At 52.9% G+C, this 25061-nt stretch overlaps 1 protein-coding gene and 1 long non-coding RNA gene across 2 annotated transcripts; one reads left to right on the top strand and one right to left on the bottom strand.

Moving 5' to 3' along the window:
* Nucleotides 1-264: 264 nt before the first annotated feature.
* Nucleotides 265-12209, bottom strand: LOC142922160 (uncharacterized). Its single transcript, XR_012939899.1, has 2 exons — nt 12130-12209; nt 265-4411 (listed from the first exon to the last, which is right to left on the bottom strand). It is a non-coding gene; the product is annotated as an uncharacterized LOC142922160 (long non-coding RNA).
* On the top strand, nt 12200-24423 carry LOC116939589 (gremlin-2-like). The gene is made up of 2 exons (XM_032948172.2): nt 12200-12515; nt 21378-24423. The coding sequence occupies exon 2, from the start codon at nt 21379-21381 to the stop codon at nt 21889-21891; it is 513 nt and encodes a 170-aa protein (XP_032804063.1). The 5' UTR covers nt 12200-12515; nt 21378; the 3' UTR covers nt 21892-24423.
* Nucleotides 24424-25061: the final 638 nt, after the last annotated feature.

Raw genomic sequence — 25061 nt, 5'->3', positions numbered from 1 at the left:
TTGTGACGCCGTGTGACGAAGGGGGAGGGGGGGGGTCACAAATCGTCCAAAATCGCGTGACGTCATTTATGGACGGCCCCATAGAATCGTTCCACTGTTCGAGGGTTCGTATGCAGATCTCTAGAGCAAGAACCAAATACAATTCCGCAATAAGCACACCCGAGTAAAGCCAGGCCCGACCAGAGGATCCCGGATGCTTGAGTCGAGAGTAGCGGTTCTCAAACTCGTGAGAGATTGCATACCACTCATTTAAAACCGTACAACTGCAACGACCACAATTTTATTTCATTTATCCACATCGGTAACATACTGGGCATTACAACAACATCAACACCTTCAACGTTCATAAAACAGTATTTGATCAATTACGGTAATCGTATGAAGGTTGTGAATTGGAAAAAAGACATTACAAACGTACCCCCCTCCAGAGATCCTTTTGGCGTTTTGTGGATGGCTTTAATGGCAGGGGTGAGCTTGTTTGATAGTTGTCAGATGTCTGGTGAAATCTTGGTTCATTTCAGCCGGAGGTCTGGTCCTATATGCTTCGCCTCGCCATGTACTTGTTTTTAATGGAAATCGTTTCAGAAAAGCCAATTTCACACAGATGAGTTGTGCAGGATGGAATAAAAAAAATGTCAATGCCCTGTCTGAAATCTGGGGATAATCCTTTCTTTTCCTGAGCCAAACATCACCAAGATGCATTCTGCTGAACATCCACGTGACCCTTCTGTCGTCTGGCAAACAGTTTTCTTCAAGTAAAAACGAATCCAGTTTTATTTTATTCCATCATCCGAGAAATAGTCTGTGAAATTTAAGATCAGACCATGGCAGTACTCTTTAATGTCAAGCGATCAGGTCTGAGTGAAGTTTCAGTTCGTTTTCAGTGAGAAAACCATCGAATGTTGGAAATTAATGAGCATGATCTCCCTCTACTTCTGGAATAATAAACCGCATTTTTTGTTGTTTACAAATGCTTTTGTTTTGTGATAAACGTTAAAACAGGTTGTCCTCAGACCTTGTATACGAGCGTTGAGTTGATTAAGACGTGTAAATACATCTGCCACATAGGCAAATTGTGCCAACAACAGCTCATCCGTGAAACGGTCAGAAGACCCAAACTTACAGTCACTGAGAAGAATCTGCCACTTAGAATGAAGGTGGGGGCGTCAGGCGCTGCGCTGACCCCACCATTTGGCTAGGGGAGGCGACACCAAAGTGGCTATGGAGCCGTATGCGGCTCTTGAAGGACCACCGTCTCGTATTCACACGCATTGTGGTTCTTGAAATATCGATTCTTTTTTAACTGGATTCGAAAAACATTGAATTGTGGTTGCCGACCCTTGGGCAAGACAGACAGCGTTACCACTGCTGGTACTCGTATCGCAGTTTGGCAGCCCTTGGCCTAGAGGTCAAGAGCAGAATGCCACGTGGGACCTCCTTCATTAATTCGTGACAACACTGATGCCCGTTGTGTTGGGGGGCATCTTGTCTGGGACCCGTGGCAAGTTTCCTCTGCCCCCACCCCGTCCCGCTCTGCTCAGCCCTGCCTAAGGTAGTGGTTGCATGCGGCCCGAGATCAAATGGTGGAGTACAAAGGCGGGTTAGAACAGATTGGAGCGCTTTGGGAATGTTTCTTGAAAACGTGGACGCAGGCAATGGACATGGCACGCAAGCTGACACACGTCTGGTGGTGGTGGGCTCGAGTGGCTTACGTTACGGTGGCTATGAGATGTTAACTACCTCGCCTAGTATACAGGAGGTTGTGGGTTCGATCCTGACCCGGATGCCTGCTGCTGTATATTTGGAGTTTGCGTCTCTCTCTCTCTCTCATCATCATCACGGTGGCTATGAGATGTTAACTACCTCGCCTAGTATACAGGAGGTCGTGGGTTCGATCCCGACCCGGATGCCTGCTGCTGTATATTTGGAGTTTGCATTTCCATCTCACCGTGGTCGTGTCGATTATTCTCCGGATCCTCCCGTTTTTTTTCCCCTCCACATTCAGAATCAACATCACGCGTTCAGAGCATTTGGCTGCTATACATTACCACACGATAGGCCACTTCGTTGAGCTATCATTTGTGGCCAGGTCGCTTCTGACAAAAAAAGAAACCATAGAGCTCAGTGTACCTTAACCCCGGTCAAAAAAAATAAAAACAAATAGTTTACGGTTTACTTCCTTCCTTGCGATGGTTCCCCATCCCCCCCCCCCCGCTGCGTGAGCATCTGGCGCGCCCTCTGGTGGCAGAGCCGCGGTGGGGAGAGAGGCGGGCGACACGGGGCGGCGGTCGCAACCATCGGCGCAGGGGTCACTGCAAACTTACAAAGCAGGAGGAGGAGAAGAGCCATTATTATTATTAAAAAGAGCCATTATTGTTTCTTTTGCTTTTGTCTTTGACCAAAATAGTTGGAGAGCCGCGTCACGCGCAGAGCCACTTGTGCACAAACACGCAGCAGTGGGTACACGGCCGAGAACGAGCACTTTATGACTTAAATAAACAAAATAGGTGATGAAATGAACCGCGTTTATTTAGTTTTTCACTCCCCCCACCCACTCACCGTTAGTTATTGTTTAACAGTACAGTTTTACTGTTGTACATTTTGTTGTCACCAAAACATTCCACAGTGACCCATTCCCTGCCATATTTAATCAATCATCTTTACGTTAAATCACGTTTAAGATTAACTTTTTTTTTTGCTAAACACGGCTGCCCGCAAGGGGACAGCCAAAGAGTCGCAAGGGGGCAGTCAAAGAGTCGCAAGGGGACAGCCAAAGAGTCCCAAGGGGGCAGCCAAAGAGTCGCAAGGGGGCAGCCAAAGAGCCGCAAGGGGGCAGCCAAAGAGTCACAAGGGGGCAGCCAAAGAACCGCAAGGGGGCAGCCAAAGAGCCTCAAGGGGACAGCCAAAGAGCTACAAGGGGACAGCTAAAGAGTCACAAGGGGACAGCCAAAGAGCCTCAAGGGGACAGCCAAAGAGCCGCAAGGGGACAGCCAAAAAGTAACAAGGGGGCAGCCAAAGAGCCACAAGGGGGCAGCCAAAGAGCCGCAAGGGGGCAGCCAAAGAGTCTCAAGGGGGCAGCCAAAGAGCCGCAAGGGGACAGCCAAAGAGTCACAAGGGGGCAGCCAAAGAGCCACAAGGGGACAGCCAAAGAGTCACAAGGGGGCAGCCAAAGAGCCGCAAGGGGACAGCCAAAGAGTCACAACGGGACAGCCAAAGATTCTCAAGGGGGCAGCCAAAGAGCCTCAAGGGGACAGCCAAAGAGCCGCAAGGGGACAGCCAAAGAGTCACAAGGGGGCAGCCAAAGAGTCACAAGGGGGCAGCCAAAGAGTCTCAAGGGGACAGCCAAAGAGTCACAAGGGGGCAGCCAAAGAGCCACAAGGGGGCAGCCAAAGAGTCACAAGGGGGCAGCCAAAGAGCCGCAAGGGGACAGCCAAAGAGTCACAAGGGGACAGCCAAAGAGTCACAAGGGGGCAGCCAAAGAGTCGCAAGGGGACAGCCAAAGAGCCACAAGGGGGCAGCCAAAGAGCCACAAGGGGGCAGCCAAAGAGTCACAAGGGGGCAGCCAAAGAGCCACAAGGGGGCAGCCAAAGATTCTCAAGGGGACAGCCAAAGAGTCACAAGGGGGCAGCCAAAGAGCTACAAGGGGGCAGCCAAAGAGTCACAAGGGGGCAGCCAAAGAGCCACAAGGGGGCAGCCAAAGAGTCACAAGGGGGCAGCCAAAGAGCCGCAAGGGGGCAGCCAAAGAGTCGCAAGGGGGCAGCCAAAGAGTCGCAAGGGGGCAGCCAAAGAGCCGCAAGGGGACAGGTTGCCGACCGCTGGTCCATCGTAATCGATGAGGACGATGACATCAGCTCCTTGGCGTGGCGGTTGTAGACTGAGCCTCGGGGTATAAGAACAAGTTTGACCCTTTTTGTCAATAAAGCAGGAGGCGCTAAGACGTTAAAACACCAAACAATAAAACAGGAAGTGTTAAGATGTTAAAACACCAAACAGAAACCTTTTGCAAGGAATCGTGTCTGCATGAACCCCAGATAGTTGTGAACATGCAAACAAAGAAACATGCTCTGGTAGTATACTCATTGTCTTGAAACACCTTAACACAACTGTTTTATTGCCAGACAGGGTAAAATCTATTCTTATATTTTGATACCGGCAAGGGAGGTCCCATGCTGAGTCTCAGGGGTGCGCAGCAGGGTGGGTTTAGTAAGACGACAGCTCTGCAGACTGTCAACTTGCTTCGAAGACTCATTCACGATGCCTCTGTGCACCCCCCACCACCCCCGCACTGCTGCCCGCAGTCTGCCCGAAGGCCACGCCAGCCTTGGCAAGTCTGGAATTGACTCCTCGTCATCAATGTGAATGGCAATCGTCCAAACAGGTGACCCGATCAACAATAGTCGGCGTCCGTCCCCTTGAAGTTTACACAAGAATACAAAAAAAACACAACACAACAAATCAGCAGAGCGCCCTTCTGTCTTAATGTGACCACGTGAGCACTGAGACGGGGCTTATCTTCTGTGTGTAGCCCTAAACCAGTGGTAGAAATTCCACAGTCCTATGACATATGGGATCCGATTCAATGCAACAAACAAACCCGCATACACATTAGTTATGCGTGGCCGTGGAGCATTATGGGTAAAAATACATATAAAGCGAACTCCGTTCTCTTGCCGCATATCAATTAAAATATTTTAATTCAATGGCATTTGCTTAACAAGCCCGACTAGACCCAGAAGGTCGAATCTGGCCCAGATGATGCTCGCTTAAGCAAGTGCCGCTTGCTAATATTAGCCGGTATCAAATTTACAAAAATAGAAAAAGGTTTTACCCATTCCGGCAACAATACAGGAGATGGTAAGATGTGTGGTTAATTCCGACTTGATGCCTTGCAATAGGTGTCTAATTGGTGTTTGGACATCTTAATATCTGTATTTTTTCACTATTTAGAATATCTGTCCGATTGGGTGCTGCCATCAAAACATCTACAAGCAGAACCCCGTTCTGTCTCTTCACGTGGATGAGCATCGTTTAGTCTACCAGCCTATTGGTTTTCGAGACTAACGTTATCAAACAATATTTTTCAAAGCAAGCAAAACTCTGGACCGATTTCGACCACCCTTGGGTGGACAGTCGAAATTTCCAGTAAGCGTGCAACATGGGGCACCACGTTGGTCCAACGGTACAAACGAAATCCCAACGTTGACGTTGTCTGCAATTTTACTGGGTAGCAGCCTGTTAAGCAGATGTTGAATTGCCAGCTGTTATTGGTTGAGAGTACTCCATACGAATGATGGTGCATGAGTCCAGTGTAATCCTATCGATACCGCTCTACACAGACCCAAACCGTGCATGGCCACCCCCTTCACTAACCCTATTGACCAGCGTGGTGAAGTATGCTTCAACAACCACCATGACAAACTTGGCAAGGGGATTCCTTTTATCCAGCAGCAGTGGATTGACAAAGGGCTATAAATCACGAATTGCATCTCGAATGCGAGCCGTAGAGGGGTTCATTCCAGGTGCTATAGGCATCGTAGCGCAGTAGAGGGCAGTGCAGCAAAAGCCACTGCTCTGGTCTCCTTCCCCCACCTTCACCAACCCGCACTGACCAGCGTGGTGAAGTATGGTCAGTTAAAGCCTCGCGGCCCGCAAAGAGTGGAGAGGCCCTCGGCCCAGTAGTGGACTGACAAAACACGATTATTCAGTATAATTTAAATGTCATTTACAAAGGTGTCCAGCCCACTGCTGCTGAAATACAGTCGGATGCATTTAGAAATACCGCACACGAATCACCATCAGCAATCATGGTCAATCCACTGCTGGATGAAGGCCTCCGCATGCCGCCACCATCTCTGGCGATCCCGCGATGTTTGTAATCCCAGCGGTTCTCAAACTCTTTTGGCTGCCGTAGCCCTCGGTCTCCGTGCATGACGGTGATTTATTCGCGCTCGACGGCTACTCTCTGGGACTACCTATCATATCGATTTAAAAATGTTACCTTAGTTATTTTACTTTGGGCATATTCATACGCGATTATTCACCGATGGCTCTCACGTATGGTATAATTTCACACGTTTATAACTCGACTCACGTGCCCGCTGAGACGTTACCACGTAGCCCCCAGGAATCCGCGTAACCCCCCCCCCCCCCCCCCGGTTGAAACCCCACTGCACTAATCCACGTGTGTCGCCTGCCATTGGCGGCGTTGTCAGTCAAGTAGATTGACGGCGCCTGGTGGTGATGTTGATGAGTATTATTATTATCGCGTGGGTATCTAATCATCCAGCAGTGGATTGACCATAGCAGATGATGATGATGATGTTGATTATCATCATGGATTCGAACTCACAGTCGTCTCGTTGGGAATCGAGTCTGTGTGTGTTTTGTTGCCACATCCACCAGACGTGGGGCCTGTTTAAGGGGCGCCACAGTGGTGAGATGTTAACTACCTCGCCTGGTTTGCAGGAGGTCGTGGGTTCGATCCCGATCCCAACCATGACGCCTCTACATTTGGAGTTTGCGTGTCTGTCTCCCCGTGGGCCTGTGGATTTTTCACCGGGTCCTCCGGTGTTCCCCTCCACATTTAGAATCAACATCACGCGTTTAGAGTATTTGGCTGCTATAGATGTCCACGTGAAGATGGCAAGCCACTTCGTTGCGCTATAATTTGTGATTGCCAGGTCACTTCTGAAAAAGAGCTGTATACAGCTCGGTGGGCCTTACCTGGTAAAATAAAAAAGTAGATATAGTTTATATACTCTTTGGTTCTTTCGGTAAATTAACGTAGGTATAAAATAAAATAAATCACGACGTTTCGGGCGCAACACAAGCGTCCATCATCAGGTGGCAAAGCATGGTCTGCTGCTGATGATGGACGCTTGTGTTGCGCCCGAAACGTCGTGATTTCTTTTATTTTATACCTACGTTAATTTACCGAAAGAACCAAAGAGTATGGATTCCTGCAGTAACGAAAGCTTCATATCAAGACGTAGTTTAGTTTCATGCGCACTGTGATCTTCACGATGAAGTGCACTGATCGCGCGACAATACTACGGAAAGCATCACCGGGACTCGCAGTTTACGATTTTCACACAGCTGCAGTGGAGCATTTCATTTCACCGGGTGGCGCTCCTTCCCCACGCTTCGTCGTAATGAAGGCTGCGAGTGTTTGCCACGGAGGTCGCTGCGGATCCGGGGACTCGTGAATTTTGAACGAAGCGTCGAGCGGAATTTCGGGAGCATTCACAGGGCAAGCGTGGGATCGGGATCTTCCCTCGCTTCCGATTGCCACGGTTGGCTACGTACGGTGCGAAATAACTTCGACATCATGCATACTGGACATACAACTCACAAAACTGTCAGCGCAATTGGTTCACGGTCTATTTTACTTCCAAACTGTTCTATTTTTTAGTATTTAAAAACGATATATATAACGACACGTGATTATTTACCCAGGAAACATCACATTGAGCCCGACGACTCATTTGCAGGAGGGTCCTGCCACATTGGGATGTTTAGCCAAACGCCAATGCCATTGTATGATTTATTCATGTTTTGTTACGGGCAGAAAGCGGGCAGAACAAACGGACATCGGAATCTTTATTCAGACTGGTAGAATCCGATGAGCTATGAAGCTCTTTTTTCACAGCTGTCCATACAGTCTCCACACAGAGAGTGGCATCTTGCCGTCAGCTACTCTGCCGCTCACGAAATAAACACAATAAGATCACGTAAGCACGTCGTGCACCCTGATTTCGTACAAAATGACCCCTATACAACCACCATGGCCTTCATCATAACCACAGCAGGGATCGACAGCTCCGTTTCAAATTCACTCTCCTCGAGAGACGAACCGCTCTGTCTCTGTCTGCTCAATTGACCTTGAGGGCGATTCCGGTGGTGGAAATACCACGTTCCTGTGACGGGGCCCAGTGCTCTCCACAGGAACAATCGCTGCTGACTTCCTGCAAAGAGTTGCTCGTTCTATCGACTCCGGGATGGACGATAACCTGAGTTGACCTTCGACCGGGATTTGAACTCGCGGCCCTGAACCGATGCAGACGAAGTCGATGACCTCGTCTCAATCCGGCTACACCTTGGAAGCTAAGCAAGACTGAGCCTGGATCGTGCTTGGATGGGCGACCACCACCACCACCACTTATAAAATAGGTGCTGTAGGTTGTGTGCAGCGGGAGTGGGAGGTGAGGGCGGGGGGGGGGGCAGTGCAGCAACATCCATTCATGTACTGTACGTCTATGCTCCCGCCTTCACCAAGCCGCATTGACCAGCGCGGTGAAGTATGGTCAAATAACCCCCACGACTACATACGGCATGGCGAGGCCCTCATCCAGCAGTGCATCTCCAGCAGGGGCTGCATATGCACACGACGATGATGACGATGATGGTGGTGATGACGATGATGGTGGTGATGATGATGACGATGATGACGATGATGGTGGTGATGATGATGATGGTGGTGATGATGATGATGGTGATGACGATGATGATGGTGATGATAATGGTGATGATGATGGTGATGATGGTGGTGATGACGATGATGATGACGATGATGATGGTGATGATGATGGTGATGATTGTGGTGATGATGATGATGCGGGCTCCGCGTGCCTCACGCGTGCGGTGACATTTACCACGGGGCTCGCACGGGGCAATTAAACGCGCCGACGTCACGACCGGGACGCACGCTCGATTAGTGAGCACCGCAGCAGGCGGGGAATCCCGACTGACGCTGCGTTGTGCGTGGGCAATGTGGAACACATCGCCGCGCGTTCCTCGACAATAACAAGGCGGGAGTGGCAGAGCCTCCAGTGAGAGACTTCCTTCACCTGCCGAGGGCGAATAATAAGAGATCACTCGCGTCTCATCATCATCAGCAGCAGCCATGATCAATCCACTGCTGGATGAGCCCCCCCCCCCCCCACCCCCAAGTCGTCGGCATCTCTCACACTGTCCAGCACCTGCCCACGAGCGGTTGAACTTCCTCGCTCCATCTCTCTGGCGCACGTTCTCTCGCTTGCGCGTTTCCATTTCCTTTGCCGCTTCTCCGTCACTGTCCGCGACCCTTGGGCTATCATCGCTTGGGCAGGCAAAGGGGCAGCCGTGCTCCAAGCCTCCCCCCCCCACTGCGCTTCGTAACGGTTTGGAAGATGTCTTTAACCCTCCTTCGGTTTCTCAATGCAATTTCAACCCCCCCCCACCCCCTCGCACCCCCACACCGTCTCTCCACTGCTTCCTTGCGGATTTTCCAGATGTTGTAAAGATTCGCTTCGCTAATGACCACGTCTCTGAGCCGCACATCGCACGCGGCATTACGGTGCGCGCCGATGAACCTGTCGGTAGAACGTGCCCAGGGCTTTACCCAATCAAACGGAGCGATACCGCAACGCAAATGTGGAATGTTCCACTCGCCAGCAACAACGAGGAACGCGCGAGTCGGAGAACCGGCGGCGATGGTGGGGAAGTGGGGGGGGGGGGGTGGGTGGGTGGGGGGTTGTTTCGGGTGTTAATTTGCCGCTCGGTTTTTTTTTAATTTCCCGTCGCTAGGCTGCCTCGGAGTAATAGGAATTATCGGCGTAAGGCACTACCACGAGAGTACAAGGCACGCCTCTCCGTGACAGCACGCGAAGAAGGCCCATCGCCCGATTCGTCACCTACGACACGTGCGTGGAGGTGCATTGTTAATTGTGCTTTGTGCACCAGTGCTAAGGTGGCAGCGGCGGCAGCAGCAGCAGCAGCTTCAGACGAACTGCTTTATTATTATTGTCACACACGACGCATTCCTATGATGCGGTGCAAAGGCTTCATTAATTACCAGCGTCAGGAGGACAACGTCAGGCGAGGTGTGACGTGCCTCGTGCCGCTATAATTCCCGGGACAGCATTCTGGACCATTCCGGTTGCAATTAAGCAGCGGGTATACAGCACGTGAATAATCGATCAATGAGTTATGTTGTTGTTATTATTATTATGATTACTATGAGTGAATGATGATGATGATGATCATCATCATCATCATTCATGAATATCCAATGCATCATCGACACATCGTCACCACCAGCGTGATCTTAATCTACCATCGAACTTCGTCGTCCAAAGAGGAGCGTCACATCGTCACACCGTCGTCCTCATTTGAGAATGAGAAGTCATTGAGAAGAGTGCGGTCTGACCCGGCGTGATGAGACGGGAGTTGGTCCGAGTTTGCGATGGTCGGTCGCGACTCAATTCAAATTCCTTTAGCCGCCCAGCGTGTACCGCAAATCTCCAACACGCGCCGCATATTATTTCTTTAAATCGTAAGCCAAGGAATCCGTAGCACGATTCGCAAGGGTGAGCCACTGTGTTGCCCACGTCCCAGTTCAGACCCCACATTTGATAGCTTCGGTCTCCTCTTAGAGCAAAGATTCCCGACAGCGTCGCTTCTTCGTCTCGTTTCAATATCCGAGGAGAGAAAAAAAAAACAACAAATGATTCTCCCGGAAAACATTCCGTGAGAAATGAAGCCCTGATAATACTACTACCACTACTCATACGGCTCGTGATGATACTACTACTTCTACAACTCGTGATAATAATAATAACAACAATACTACTACTACGACTGGTGATTGACGCGAGGGAGCGAGGGCAGTGTCTTCGCAGCCGAGCCACGGCCTCCGCGCTTGGAATCGCTTCTTCGCATGGTGCTGGAAGAATCTTTTTTTTATTAAATATCACAACCGCTCGTGTGCGGGGCATTAGAGTTGGCCGAAATGATAGCATTTTTTTAAATGTAAGGTGATTATTATTATGATTGCCCTTCGTCCCTTATCCACACTTCACATTTTCTCCCCCCACCCCCCTCGACGTTGCGCTCTTCATGACCGTGATTCAATAAATTCGGCAGGGTCACCCCAGGATATAGACAATAAACTTCACAACATTCCTGCTCTCCCATCGGCAGCCTTGGTGGCCGCTTCATTGGTTCCGATGGGGCCGAGGTCCAGCGAAGGTTTGAAACGAGATCGAGCACACAACGCGTCTCTCTCAATGTGGATCGTGGACCTGTGGCGATGTGGATCGATTGCGTCGCATGATCGCGAGAGATGGCTTCGGGAAGGCTTTCATCCAGCGGTGGATTGACCATGGCTGATGATGATGTTGATGGCGATATCACCGATGTATGAAAGCTGATGGGAGGGAGCAGTGGCGGAGTGATTCGTGCACTGGGCTTGGAAACTGTCTTCTTTAGTTCGTAAATACATCAGACATTGTAAGGAAGACAAAGGCATCCGGGCGTGGGGGTGGCCAACACAATTTCCCGCGTAGACCGAGCTGATCTAAATAGGTGTTCACCAACAGCCTTTGTCGCTACAGTCTATAACGATGGCTCTTTGGTAAGCGCGCGCGCGCGTGTGTGTGTGTAAGTGTGATAATTTTATCTGAACCGGTCCTGGGCCTCCCCTAGGTCGACTCAGCCTCAAATAAGTACTGTAACTGGTGCGGTGTGTAAACATCGCCACCAGGAACACAAAGGCGGCCGGGCGTGGTGCTGGCCAGCCACCCCCTCGTGTGCCGCTAATGGCACTTGCCTCACAGTCTGTTAAGGCTACATGGGGGATCTTCTTGTGTTCGTGTGGGAGGCAAGTTGGGTGGGTGTGTGTGTAGTGGGGAGCGATGGTGTAGCGGTTAGCGCACTGCGCTACGAACCTGGCGACCCGAGTTCGATTCCCGCTCACGGCCAACACCAGTGGCGATTATCTCAACCGGTCTTGGGCCTCCCCTAGGTCGACTCAGACTCAAATTAATCCCTGGTGCGATGTATACAAATCGCCACGGGGGAGACAAAGGCGGTCGGGCGTGGTGCTGGCCACCCACCCCCTCGTGTGCCGTGCCCGGCCTTCATAGGTGCTCGCTGACAGCACTTGCCCCAAAAGTCTGTATAGGCTATACGGGCGACCTTTGTCTTTGTCTTTCTGCGTGTCGCTGGGCGCATATGGGTTGCGGGTGCGTGTGTGTGTGTGCGGGGGGGTGTTAAGAGTGTTTGTGTGGCAAGTTAGGGTGTGTGCTGCTGGGGGTGGGGAAAGGGGGGGGGTGAAGAGGAGGAGGCGGCGGAGAAGAGGGTCGAGCTTACGAGGTTGGTGGCGATCCTCCGTCCGTGCCCAGCGGAAGCCCCGCTCAGCCCCCGCACTTTCCCCCGAGCCGAGCTGTCAGTCACGGCGCCTCTATAAAGGCGCGGGCTTGCTGGCAGCTCTCACGGCAGTCGCTACTCCGCAGCGGTGACCGCAGGCCCTGTGGGGTGTACGCGCAGACACACATTGGTTTGTAGCGCGCGGGCTTCTTATCCCACACGCCGCACGCACACACGCACACACGCATTGCACACACACACACACACAGCGAGAGAGACAAGCGTAGAGACGAGGAGGAGGAGAGGGAGAGAGCGGCACGCAGACGGCAAGCAGCCACTGCTCGGCCACTCGCAAGATCTCTCCGCCTGCAACAGAGACACGGAACGAGGTGAGGCGACAACTCGTCACACACACGCGCACAGACGCAACGGGTGGCAAAAAAAACGGTTACCGGTTTCGCGTTGGAGCCGTTTCACTGAGAAATGAACGCAAATGAATCACTGCGCCCGTGCCGTTCGTGCTTTAGCGGGCGCAGATCGGTGCATTCGTTCCGAACAATCCATTGGAAACGGTTGCTGGTTCCCGAGTTTCTGAACCGGTAATCGATTCTGAAAACGGTTACGCGCGCGCGCACACACACACACGTGGCTTCCGCTTCGCGGGAAGTCGCGCGCCTGCGGGGGTCGTTCCACGTGCGGGGTCGTTCCACGTTCGGGGGTCGTTCCACGTGCGGGGTCGTTCCACGTTCGGGGGTCGTTCCACGTGCGGGGTCGTTCCACGTTCGGGGGTCGTTCCACGTGCGGGGTCGTTCCACGTGCGTGTGGGGATCGTTCCACGTGCGTTCGAGCTCTGCATGCCGCGCATCGCCGCACGTGCTGCGAGCTTCTCCCGACGTGAGCCCCTCCCAGCACGTGCTGCGAAACGTCGGACAGCACGCGGCGCAACCCGAAGGCACATTGGACATCGCGCAAGTGTCCTTTGTGTGTGTGTGTGCGTTTGCACAAGGTGATCCATTTGTAGTAACCTCGCTGTGTAAATAACAGGGATACGTCATAGAGGAAACGGGGAATCCTCGTTACTTCTCCGACCAACCTAAATACACTCAGTCAATGTTCTAACGCTCCCACAGTACAACTTGGTTCACCGGAGCCGCTGGGAGTTGCTGACAGCGCTCAAAGATTACGTGCGAGCTGACGGTCTTCGGAAACCAGTGGGGTATCTCTATATGGATCAGCCCTGAACACACGGTTTACGTTTGAGTGGCAGTGAGCTGGTTTTGGGGGCCACTCTGAGAGTAGCCAAAGACGCGCAGTGATTCATCACAATCACGTCTGTTTCCACTGCTCACATCATCGATGGTGCAAGTGGGAGCGGTGGCGCTGTGGTTAGCAAAACTGCGCTGTCGATTCACGGTCACGGCGGGCGAGCGACACGGGAACGGTTCGTGGGTCCGTCCACCCTCCCACCCACCGCTCGACCCCATCCCCTTTAACAACTTGTTGCTAACCAGCGTGGTGAAGTATGGACAAACGACTTCCCATACATGACGTCACGTTCAAATATGAAAGAATCAAAAACATGCCCATCGATGCGCCAATGCTATTTTCAAGATAAAAGTCATCGTCATAATAATGATTTAAAACCGGGAGTCAATCCACTGCTGGGTGAAGCCACCCCCCCACTCCGCGTCGGTCTTGGTTTTCGTTAATCGACAGCACGAGTCGCTGCCCGCACGGGAACCCACCGCCTGACCGTTGTGTGGTATCATTATCAGTTTAACACGTATCATCATACCCGAGACTGACAGCAGCATTGCCATGTATCACGCGCGTCGTCACGCATCTACTTCCCTATTTAACAACAACAATAATAATAATAATAGAGAACCTGCATTTATCTTGCTTCCATAATGTAGCGAAACGTCCAAGAGCGCAGTTTTATTTCATCCTAGGGGTACTCCTCTGATGACAGCGCTCCTTGTGTGGCACACGGAGACGCTGGCCACGCAAAGTGCGCGCGAGTCTGTTGGCTCCGTTTGCTACGTACCACAGCTGCCAATTTGCGTCCGCGGCGGGGACGTGACCACGTCGCTCGTGCCAGGCTAGATGCACTTTGAGACCACCCTGAAGTGATCGACAGCTCCCGGAGAGAGAGAGAAAGAGAGAGGGAGGGATAGGGACACGCGCAAAGTCGCCTCGCGTGTTCGCGCTCAGCGGCGAACGCTTCGCCGGCGAGCCGACGAACGGCAGGACGACACCGAGCTGGTGACGACACCGAGCTGGTGACGACACCGTGCTGGTGACGACACCGTGCTGGTGACGACACCGTGCTGGTGACGACACCGAGCTGGTGACGACACCGAGCTGGTGACGACACCGAGCTGGTGACACGACGACACCGAGCTGGTGACACGATGACACCGAGCTGGTGACACGATGACACCGAGCTGGTGACAGGACGACACCGAGCTGGTGACGACACCGAGCTGGTGATGACACCGTGCTGGTGACGACACCGAGCTGGTGACATCGGCGGCGCTGGCGGAGACATTTGGAAAAGCGCCCGAGTTGGAGCGGCCGAACTCTCGGCCTCATCACGCAACGCCCTCCACCAAGTTGCGCTCCGGTCGGGGTACTTGGAGTCGTGTAGGAGGACTGTGAATGGAGAGGAAGAGATCACGGCACTCGCAACGTCAAACACCTGGCAGTTCACCAGCGTAGATCGGTTCGACTAAGCCTGAGCTCTGTTGATGAGACGCTGAATGTCAAAACCGGTTCGGAGTTGTGCTTTGTGTTGAACCAATGCTGCTCATGCGATACACTCGCGGAAGGATCGCCGTACGGCTGATAGGATGCGTACACATTTTTATTTTATTTATACGCAGAGCGACCACATGCGGGAAGGAGGAGAGTTGTGTATTCATTTTGTTACATTCTCCATAAAGAGGTGGAACAAAAAAACAAACCGGTGAGCTAACTCACTCGCTCACTCAAGTTTCGATTCCAGTCCACGGCGGCAAATTCGACAGAAGCACCAAATCGTGAGTCGTGCGTTTGCGACACCCGACGGCAAAGGTTCAGGCGCCTTCAGTGGCACGGCTTGGCCGTGCCGATGTGCCACGGTTACCGCCGAATGGCCAAACTTGAGAGCCGTCCGCGCAACCCAGTTGCATGAACAGCTTCCTGACGCTGTTAACGCAATTGTCTCTTGTTTAGAGATACGATATTCAATTTCAATAGTAACCCCACAAACATACCCAGCACCGTACCAATGCAAAAATGATTTACGGACTTTTGTTAATCCGCTGTTGGATGAACGCTTCGGTTTCGATAATGATGGGGCTATTTGGCCATACTTCACCACGCTGGTTAGCGGGGTTTTTGAAGCGTAGCTGGGGGAGGGGAAGGCCATCAACAGGAACGGTTCACTCGCCACCGATGTCAGTCGTGGCCGGGAATCCAACTCGGACGGTACACAGTGGAGTGCGTTAAGCACTGCCCCACCACTCCTCCCACGTTGAACACGTGTAGCCGGAGAGAACAACGCGCGGCTAACTTTGTTGTAGCCGTCGCGTTACATGCAAATCTATAATAGAGAGCCACTACACAGTGAGTTGCGATTCGAAAGCGCGTGCTTACGAATCACACGTGCACGCGCTTACACGCGCAGGGGCCAAAGAGACAATGCGCGCTGTCGAGAAGAGTGCGGGGCTTGGGCAGCGCGCGTCACGGCCACCGGCGATGACGACGGCCGATGGTCGAGAGCAACGACGGAGTGGCAGCCAGGGAATGGAACGCGTTCGAGAGGTTGTTTCGTCCTTCCGCGGAGACGGAGCGGCGAAATCGTGTTCGATCGTTGTTGCATCGCTGGATCGCGGGAAATGTGTTGCGGCGGCTTTGTTGGGGGAGGCCTTCGTCCAGCAGCGCACTGTCCGCGGCTGATAATGAAACCCCACGGTCGCGGTTGCGTTGTAATCATGAGCAATCTTCTTGTAAACCGTCTCGCACTATTCTCGACGTCGGTGATGCGTCTCGCGTCGCCCTGCGAACGACGGCGCATCAGATAGCAGCGGCCTAAGGGCGCCAGCAGATAACGGCCTCGTCGTAAACACGTGCGAGAATCCATAGCCACGGGCACTTATCGATCCGCATTCATGTTCCAACACGTTATCCGTGTCCTGACATTGAGGGGAAATGCGTGTCGCTTTATCGGTCCACCGCCGGATCAAGGATTCCATCCACCGTGTTAGTCGTGGGCGTCGTTTGACCATACTTCACCACGCTGTTCAGTGCAGCGAACGGGAGTGCCCAGCCCCAGTTCAGATATCGCTCGCCACTGAAGTTGACCGTGGCCAGGAATTGAACGGGGGCAGGTTGCCGGGTTCATAGTTCAATGCGCTAATCGCTGTGCCACCGATCCGCCTCATGAAGGTAGCGGGGTTGTACTGCCCACGCCCAGGGCAGCTTGGACAGCCTACAGGCATCGGCCTGTAGGTTGTCTGTACAGGCAGCTGCCCACGCCTGTAGGCTGTCTATACAGGCAGCTGCCCACGCCTGTAGGCTGTCTATACAGGCAGCTGCCCACGCCTGTAGGTTGTCTAAAGAGGCAGCTGCCCACGCCTGGCCCAGAGGATCTCTAACACCAGTGTCTCTCTACTCAGTTGAGCCTCGCAACATTTTCAGCACTCATCTTCATCGGCGGCGCTGAGGCAGTGGTGGAAAATTCGACATTCCCACGACGAGGAATAGTCTCATCAAAGAACAGCCGCGGTTGATTTGGCACGAGTACAGGTGCAGTGTTTTTGTTGTTGTTGTCACGACCGCGGAGGGGCGATTGGCCGAGTCGACCCCGAGTGGGACGCGAAACCCGCGACCTTCCCAGCACGGGATGAGTGCTCTGAGCACAGCGCTCCGCAGGGCTGGCGCGAGTTCGCCTCTCGGTCTCATTGCTCAGGAGCAAAGCTAAGCAGGATTGAGCCTGTGCGGTGTTAGCAGGCGCTCATGGCAGTTGCGGTAAAAAAAAAATCCATCGCCTCCTGCAGTCCCACCTTCACCGACCCACGCTGCCCAGCGTGGTGAAGTATGGCCCCAATACCCATCGTGCCCCATTGCACGGCCGTGTCGGATGAAAGCTTCCACCAAGCCGCCCCGGCCGGCGATTCTGCGGTGTAAATTGTTCCACCAAACACCCCCAGCGCGTGGCTGGATTTCATCGCTCCGTCTCTTTGCGGGATGTTACGTGCCCCCCCCCGCCCCCCCGCGATCTCGGACGTGTTGCCGGCCATCGATGCGGTGCGTTCAATCTGGCAGAATAGACGAAAGGTCACCGCGGAAGTTTTTATTTGTTGTTCTGTGTCCCCCGCGTGCGCTTCTCTCTTCTTTTTAGCTGCACCCGAAGGTCGCCCCCCCCCACTTCCCCCACCTCCGACCCTCGGCTCCTGCTCCACGCGGTCATCGATGGCCACCGCACACGCGGTGATCACTCAGGGCTGCGATTCATTAGGTTCAGCATTAACCCGCGCTCACATGTGTTTTATACTGGGCACAAATAAACCCCTGGCAGAGGAGGACAGAAGGCCGTGGTTTTAGCCGACAAACCACCCACCCCCCCAATAGGACGCAGCCACAGGGGCCACGTAATTGTGGACAACTCCAGGAGCCAAAGCGAGCGTGGAATTTACAGCCTCATCTGCACTAACGATGGAGCCCCCGCGGTTATATTCAGCCCTGTCAGTGCGACTCGAGATTTTGTGGCAGACTCCCCCCCACCTCCCCCCTGCCTTAAATCTCAAATATTACGAGTCCCTATGACCCCCCCCCCCCCCCCCCCATATAAACGTTCAACGACCCACGACCCCTGATGAGAGCTGGACACAGCGAGAGCCGTAGGCGCCACGGATGCGTCGGGAATTGAAGCTGAATTTACTCCCCAGACGTATCCTGTACTCGCCTAACAGAGCAGCGTCGTCTGAGTCATTGTAGAGAACACAAGACACGCAATAAATAGGCACACAATCCGCCTCCTTCCCCACAGCGACGCCAATGGTCATTCAGTGTTTCGTATGTGCATTGGACTTCTTTCGCACCGTACGTAGCCCACCGTGCTAATGAGGGGTGCGGGGGAAGGACAACAAACTCCACCATTCCGGAGTTCTGCGCCGAAACTTGGACCCATGTCTCACGGACAGGGCCCTCGATTAACAGCATTCGGATGTCCACCAACACTGAATGTCACGTGATGATATGCGAGTGATGTCCGAGTGATATCCCGACTTCGACAATTTCATACGGCCAGCGTGATGAAGTACGGCTAAACAACCCCCACAATCGACGTGGAGTGGAAATTATTGTGGAGCTGGAAATTATTGTTGATATTTTTTGCGCACATTGAGACGTTTGTGTTTATATATATTCAGATGTCATTTCTGTAGACTTAGAAATACGTGGTCTGTTACATGAGAAACTGCAACAGCCCAAATGGGATGTATGCGCCGTGTACCCTCCGTTTGCCAACCTACTGCCGGATGAGGTTCCTCTCCTCTGTGCAGGCCGTGACGGTTTATGTGTCCATACTTCACCGCGCTGGTCGGTAGGTGGGGGATGGAGTGCAGGACAGCCGTGCAGCACTGCCCTCTGCGGCACCACAACGCCTATCTGTAGCACCTGAAGCAGCGTGCACGGCGTTCGTGCACTATCCTGGCTCACACCTGCTCAGCTTCCGAGATCTTACGTCGTAACTGGAATTAAATCGCGCGCGTCGGCAATACGGACGTGCACTTACATTAGAATGTGTGTTCATTCACACGCTCGACGTTCCCGTGGCCGAGGCCAGTCACATCAATTTGACGACCGTGGCTTATAATAAAGTGGTGACTATTTTATGGGCCCCGGGAGTGATAATAGGCTGTCTACCTCTGACCGGGATTTTCATGTTACTCTTCTGCCCACTGGAAGTCAGAGCAACTCTACACAAAGTGATGTAATTCCATCCGTGAGAGTAAATGTGTTCCCAGAATAGTGGCAGCTGTGGTTGATGTTCATCTCCATTGTTAGCCTTGATCCAGTGATGGAAATTCAACATTGCTATGACAGGGACGACCTTCAGGCAGTACTTATTTCACCAAGCATGGAGGAAAAAGTGGACTGACTTGATTTAATAAGTGCGTACCTACCGGCTGCGACGTATGGGTCAGAAATATTGAAATTGACGGGAAAGAAATGGAACAAAAACTGAAAAAGTGCCCAAAGAAATATGGTGAGATGCGTGCCGGGAGTAAGGTAGAGAGACATGAAGAGGAACCCGTGAATTAGAGAGCGCCCGCAAGTTAATGGTGCATATTCACAGACTAACATGATGCATTGTCATTTATATGAGACCATTAACGCCTCTCTGGTCTTCGAACCTGATTGGCTCACGTTGATGACATCACCTCTACTCGGTTTAAGACCGAAATAGGAAGACTTATTTCACAATTCTGGCTAATCGCCTGATGGAGCTGGTTGTAATCACCAGCGAAACGTCACAGTACTCAAGTTGTAAACGTTGTGGGGTTTGTTTTTACTCACCAACGCACGGTTGTGCGGAAGTAGTAACTAGTTGACACGTTTTGTTTACGTGACAAACCTTACTAATTGGCTGCGCTCGGGTAGTGGCGGGTTTAACGACGACAGCACGAATATTGAACAAACAAACAAAAACAATTGTTTGCTATGGATAATGGTGTCATTCTGACTGTTCAGACAAAGTGAGCGGGGCTTGGGCAGGACGCGATGGGTCAAGGAAAGCAACGGAGTGGCAGCCAAAGGAGGAAAAACCACACGGGGATGTTCGCTGCCGAGGCCCCAGGTGGATCGTGGCGTTGTAGACCGCGAGCCGAAGCGAGGACTTGGGGAGGCCTTCATCCAGCAGCGAATTGATCATAGATGATGATGATGATGATACGACGGGGAACCTGCTGCTCCGATTCGCACGGTTGGCTAAGTACGGTGCGAAAGAAGTTCAACATACATTCATACGACGGAGTTTCTCAACCATAGAAATGTGGGATTTTCAGCAATTTCTCAACATTGCCAGAAGGGATGGGCACTGCCTCCATGCGCATATTAGCATCGCCACTCTGGATTTTTAATTGAACACTGTGTACAGGTACAGGCCTTGGTCGTTCCACTGCTGGATGATGATGATGATGTTGTGGTGAGGTCACAACCAATTCAGATATATCCCGCCACGGATGTCTGCCGTGGGCAGGAATCAATCTTAGATCACCGGGTTCGTTGGGGAATGCGCGGCTAACCACTGTGCCACCGTTCCCACACATCTTTTTATGGTAGCAATGTGGAATTTCCCCCACTGGCTCAGAACAGCCAATAGGGATCAGCCCTGAGTCCACTCACTTGTGGACAGGGAGACGCTGTGACCTATACTCGGATCCTGAGTGAATGATTCATAGTCCATCAGGCACTCTCGCCATGGGCGTAACGCAGCCGTTCACTAACCCCTTGCCTGCGTAAACACGTGGCTCAGTGTGTGTGTGTGTTGCATCTCGGGTTGTATCATATGATCGTTTAGCTAATACTTACTCAACTAATGATTGGTTCCGTTATTCGACGAATCAGAGCACACGAAAATAGTTGCAAAGAAACAGGTCTAACATCTGTGCACCACGTGTGCCGCTGGACGGGAGATTCTGAGCGGGGCTTGGTGACATTATGGGCATCAAGAACCTTGTCACGTTGGACGTGGCTGGCGGGGGTTTCCCGCCTTCGGGAGGGAGGATGGCAGTCACCATTTTTGTTTAAGTTAAACAAAAATGTATTACAGTGATTTTTGTCGACTTATTGACTTAATCCACTATAACCGTCCCAGCTCTCTCGTGCACTTTTGCACATTCACACACACACTCACACATGTTTTATAAGGTCCAGTGAATATACATAAACCCCCACTGACCCAAGTTCAATTCCTAGCCCCGGTGCAATACAGCACGGTGGCAATTGGCATCTCAACCAGGTCTGGCCTTCCTCTCGGTAATCATAACCCCTCACCTGCCGCAAATAATTAAGTTGGAATACACGCAGCAATAATCGCCACCTACTGCGACAACTTGGCAGGACCCTCCTGAGAAAAAAAGGGGCACGAGACTCATTGAGGTTTTCGTGGGTAAAGCGAGCGACGGGATGGAAACACCTCGACCCTCTCGGCTGTCTTGGGTACTAATCGGTGCGGTGCGGTGCGGTGCGATGCGGTGCAGGATGTCTCGGCGTGCCCTGCTCACGCTCGTGCTGCTCTGGAGCCTGGGGCTGGCGCTGGGCGCGGCGCGCAAGGCGCGGGTGGTGCCCCAGGGCGCCATCCCCCCACCCGACAAGGAGCGACCCAACACGTCCGACGCGAAGCCGACGAAGGCGAGGGACAAGCAGATCCTGGACTCGAGCCACGAGGCGCTGATCATCACCGAGCGGCGCTACCTGAAGCAGGACTGGTGCAAGTCGCAGCCCCTGCGCCAGACCATCACCGAGGAGGGCTGTCTGAGCCACACCATCATCAACCGCTTCTGCTACGGGCAGTGCAACTCGTTCTACATACCGCGGCACGGGCGGCAGGGCGAGGAGGACGCGTTCAAGTCGTGCGCCTTCTGCCGTCCGCAGAAGATCATCTCCACCGTGGTGGAGCTGCAGTGCCCCGACCTGCAGCCGCCCTTCAAGCTGAAGCGGGTGCAGAAGGTGAAGACGTGCCGCTGCACGGCGGTGGACATCAAGGACCTGTGAAGGACGACGCGAGAGCCCCCCCCCCCCGCGATGGCCCCACGATGGTGGACAACGCGCCCAAATATTTTTTGACCCCTCTTGTTTTTTTTTTTTATACGGCTATTTATTTGATTTTGCTCGAGCAGCGACTGATGTATTTTTCTACGCGTGCGAATGCTGCGACGTATATGAATTTTTTTTTAATTCCTCCCAGCGACCCCACAGTTTCCGTGCCGGATAATAACGTCTGGCTGCACGCAACAACGACGGTCCCCAACGCAACGGCCTTAGCGGACTGTTTCGGCAAGTGCTGTCAGCGAGCACCTATGAAGGCCGGGCACGGCACACGAGGGGGTGGGTGGCCAACACCAACGCCCGACCGGCCTTTGTCTCTCCCTTGTGGCGATGTTCTTACACACCGCACCAGGCACTCATTTGATACTGAGTCGACCTAGGGGAGGCCCAGGACCGGTTCAGATAAATCGTCACCGGCGGTGTTGGGCCGCGAGCGGGAAATCGGACTCGGGTCGCCGGGTTCGTAGCGCGGTGGAGCGCGCTAACCGCGACACTACCGCTCCCCTAGCACACAACAACAACAACGCAACAACAACACAACAACAACAACACAACCCGTTGGCAACCTGTGTGAGTGACTGCGGCGCGTGCTGCCGGGTGCCGAGTGTACGGAACCAGCTTCCAGTTCGTCGTGTTGCGCAATTGTCAACAGAAAGGGGGGGTTGCTCTCCACGATCCGTCTGCCGGAACGGTCGATGCCTGTTTTAATCTCTTGTTCCGCAAACTGGTTTTGGTCGGTACCGATACGTCCCGTCATTGTCACCAAAAAAGATGAAGAATGTGGACCGGCTATGAGAGATGAAAAGTTGACAATCTTACGAATCTTGCTTTGTTTCCTTGATTCCCGCAACGCGAGAAGAACGCTCGCTACCTGTAAACATCCTGTACAGACACGCGGTGAGATTGGAGACATATAATAAACTTTGCTGTACAATATATAGTCTATATATAGATGATGCTGTATTTATAGGACAATTGCGTTGCTCACTGACAGCGTATACTATGTTTATAAATGTATATTGCGGTGTTTAGACATCATTATGAATAAAAAACAATTTCTAGCATTCCCTAAGTATCGCCAAAGATACATCGACCAAATGGACGCGAGCGTCTACTTTGTAGTAATTTCTTGACTTAAAGCTTTCGCGACTGCGGGAATTCATATTCTTTTGGCGTTTTCGGTAAAGCCACGTAGATAGAAAAATAAGAAAATTATCCACGACGTTTCGATCGCAACTCAAGCAACCGTCATCAGGCGAGAGAGCTGCGGCTGCAGGAGAAAAGCGATGTTTTCACCTGATGACGATTGCTTGCGTTTCGATGCAAACGCCGTGATAATTTTCTTATTTGTCTATCTACGTGGTTTTACCGAAAGACCCAAAGAATACTTTGTAGTTAACAAAAAAACAACCCCTCCCCCTCCAACATCGATGTTGGAGACGCGCAGCGGGAGAGATACACGGCACGCGTTCGTAGGCGATGTCGCCGTTCATCTCGGCGACATCGAGACGACAACTCGGCGACATCGAGACGACAACTCGGCGAGCGGGGGGCGTCGTGTTCGCAGCCGCCGGCCTGGCAAATAAACAGCGCGCCAGGGGCATCGCGAGCGGCGTTGCGGTGGCCGCGTCGATCGCCTTGCAATCGGAACGCTGTGACTTAAACAATGTCAGCTAGGTGGGGGGGGGGGGAATTAAATCCGTCGTCAGCCTCGGTCGATCAACTGCTGGATCGAAGGCCTCCCCCCCAAAGCCGTCCCCATCTCTCCCGATCACCGCGATGTTAACAATCCACCCACCCAGCGCCCGTTCCAACACGCGAGCTCATTCCATCGTCCCATCTCCTTCGACGGCGGTCTCCCTCCCCTCGGACGCGTTCCGTTCCCCAGCTGCCTGCCTCTCCGCCCGTCACCGTCCCTCCTCTCGGCCGTGACGAGTGCTGCCCCTAGCACCCCGCCACTCCTCGTCACACTTCGAGTGGTGATGTCATTCGCCTGCGTTCGTCCTCGGAGGCCCCGTGACAGGCACAGTCAATGGAGGGGGGGGGGGGGGTGGATTCGTGCTCCCACCGTGGGAGTTTGAAACATTCGCCGTTTGGCTCGGGAAGCGGATCAACAGCGGAAGAGGGGAACCCCACTCCCCCCATGCTCACTCGAGCAGGGAGGGAGAGAGAGAGAGAGACACACACACCCGCGTTTTAAATTGAGTCGAAATTTTGTATCTTTGAATCAAGGAATCAGCTCGGCGTTCGCAGACGCGTATTTGCGGTGCGTGTGCTGCAAACGTGTTCGGAAGTGTTTGTAAATTAAAGGAGACGTCTTATATCGCATCGCGTATTTAGCTTTAAAATGGTTCCGTATGGAACACCGGTACGAGGAGGGGCTCGTTCCTCCTAACGACTGTCTGGCTGTACAACTGTACCCTAATTATTTAAAGCCCAAATACAATAAAGCTGGCGAAATGCGGTTCACACACACAACCGGCGTGCGCTTGTGTCTGCGTGTGCGGTTGACTGTGGGGTCGGAGAGCGCTACGTGTAGGGGTCAGCGCGCCCCGCTACGAACGGGGCGAGCCGAGTTCGATTTCCACTCACGGCCACCAACGCCATCTGAACCGGCGACGGGCCTCCCCTAGATCGACTCAGCCTCAAATGGGTAACCGGTGCCGTGTGTAAACATCACTATTGGGGGAAACAAAGGTGGCCGGGCGTGGTGCTGGCCACCCACCCCCATCGTGTGCCGTGTCGGCCTTCATAGGGGCTCGCTAACAACACTTGTCCCAACAGTCTGTTGAGGCTACACGGGAGATCTTTGCCTTTGGTGACTGTGGGGGCACGAGGGAGGGCCCCGCGAACCGCAGTGGACTCGGCGGCACCTTCCGCGCACGGCCCGAGAGAAACACCGGGGGCCCATGCACACCAACCTACATTCGCTACAACTCGTGACATTTCCACTGCCGACAATGATTTATTTTCACAACGGAGATTTCACGAGCCGCATTTCTCTCCCCCCCCCCCCTCTCCACCCCAAACTCCCACTTGCTGCTGCTGCCTCGGTGGTGAGCAGCACAAGCAGAGGTCGTCGGTTCGATTCGACCTCCAGGCGCGGCAGTTGAAAC

Source organism: Petromyzon marinus, chromosome 6, assembly GCF_048934315.1.
Source record: "Petromyzon marinus isolate PM22_M1 ecotype Great Lakes invasive population chromosome 6, UKy_Petmar_22M1.pri1.0, whole genome shotgun sequence".
Lineage (NCBI taxonomy): Eukaryota > Metazoa > Chordata > Hyperoartia > Petromyzontiformes > Petromyzontidae > Petromyzon > Petromyzon marinus.
Note: the sequence above shows the minus strand (reverse complement) of the source record. Positions and strands in the feature narration are given on the sequence as shown.

Coding starts and splice junctions, on each gene's coding strand:
- LOC116939589 (XM_032948172.2), top strand. CDS start 21,379: ATGTCTCGGCGTGCCCTGCTCACGCTCGTGCTGCTCTGGAGCCTGGGG.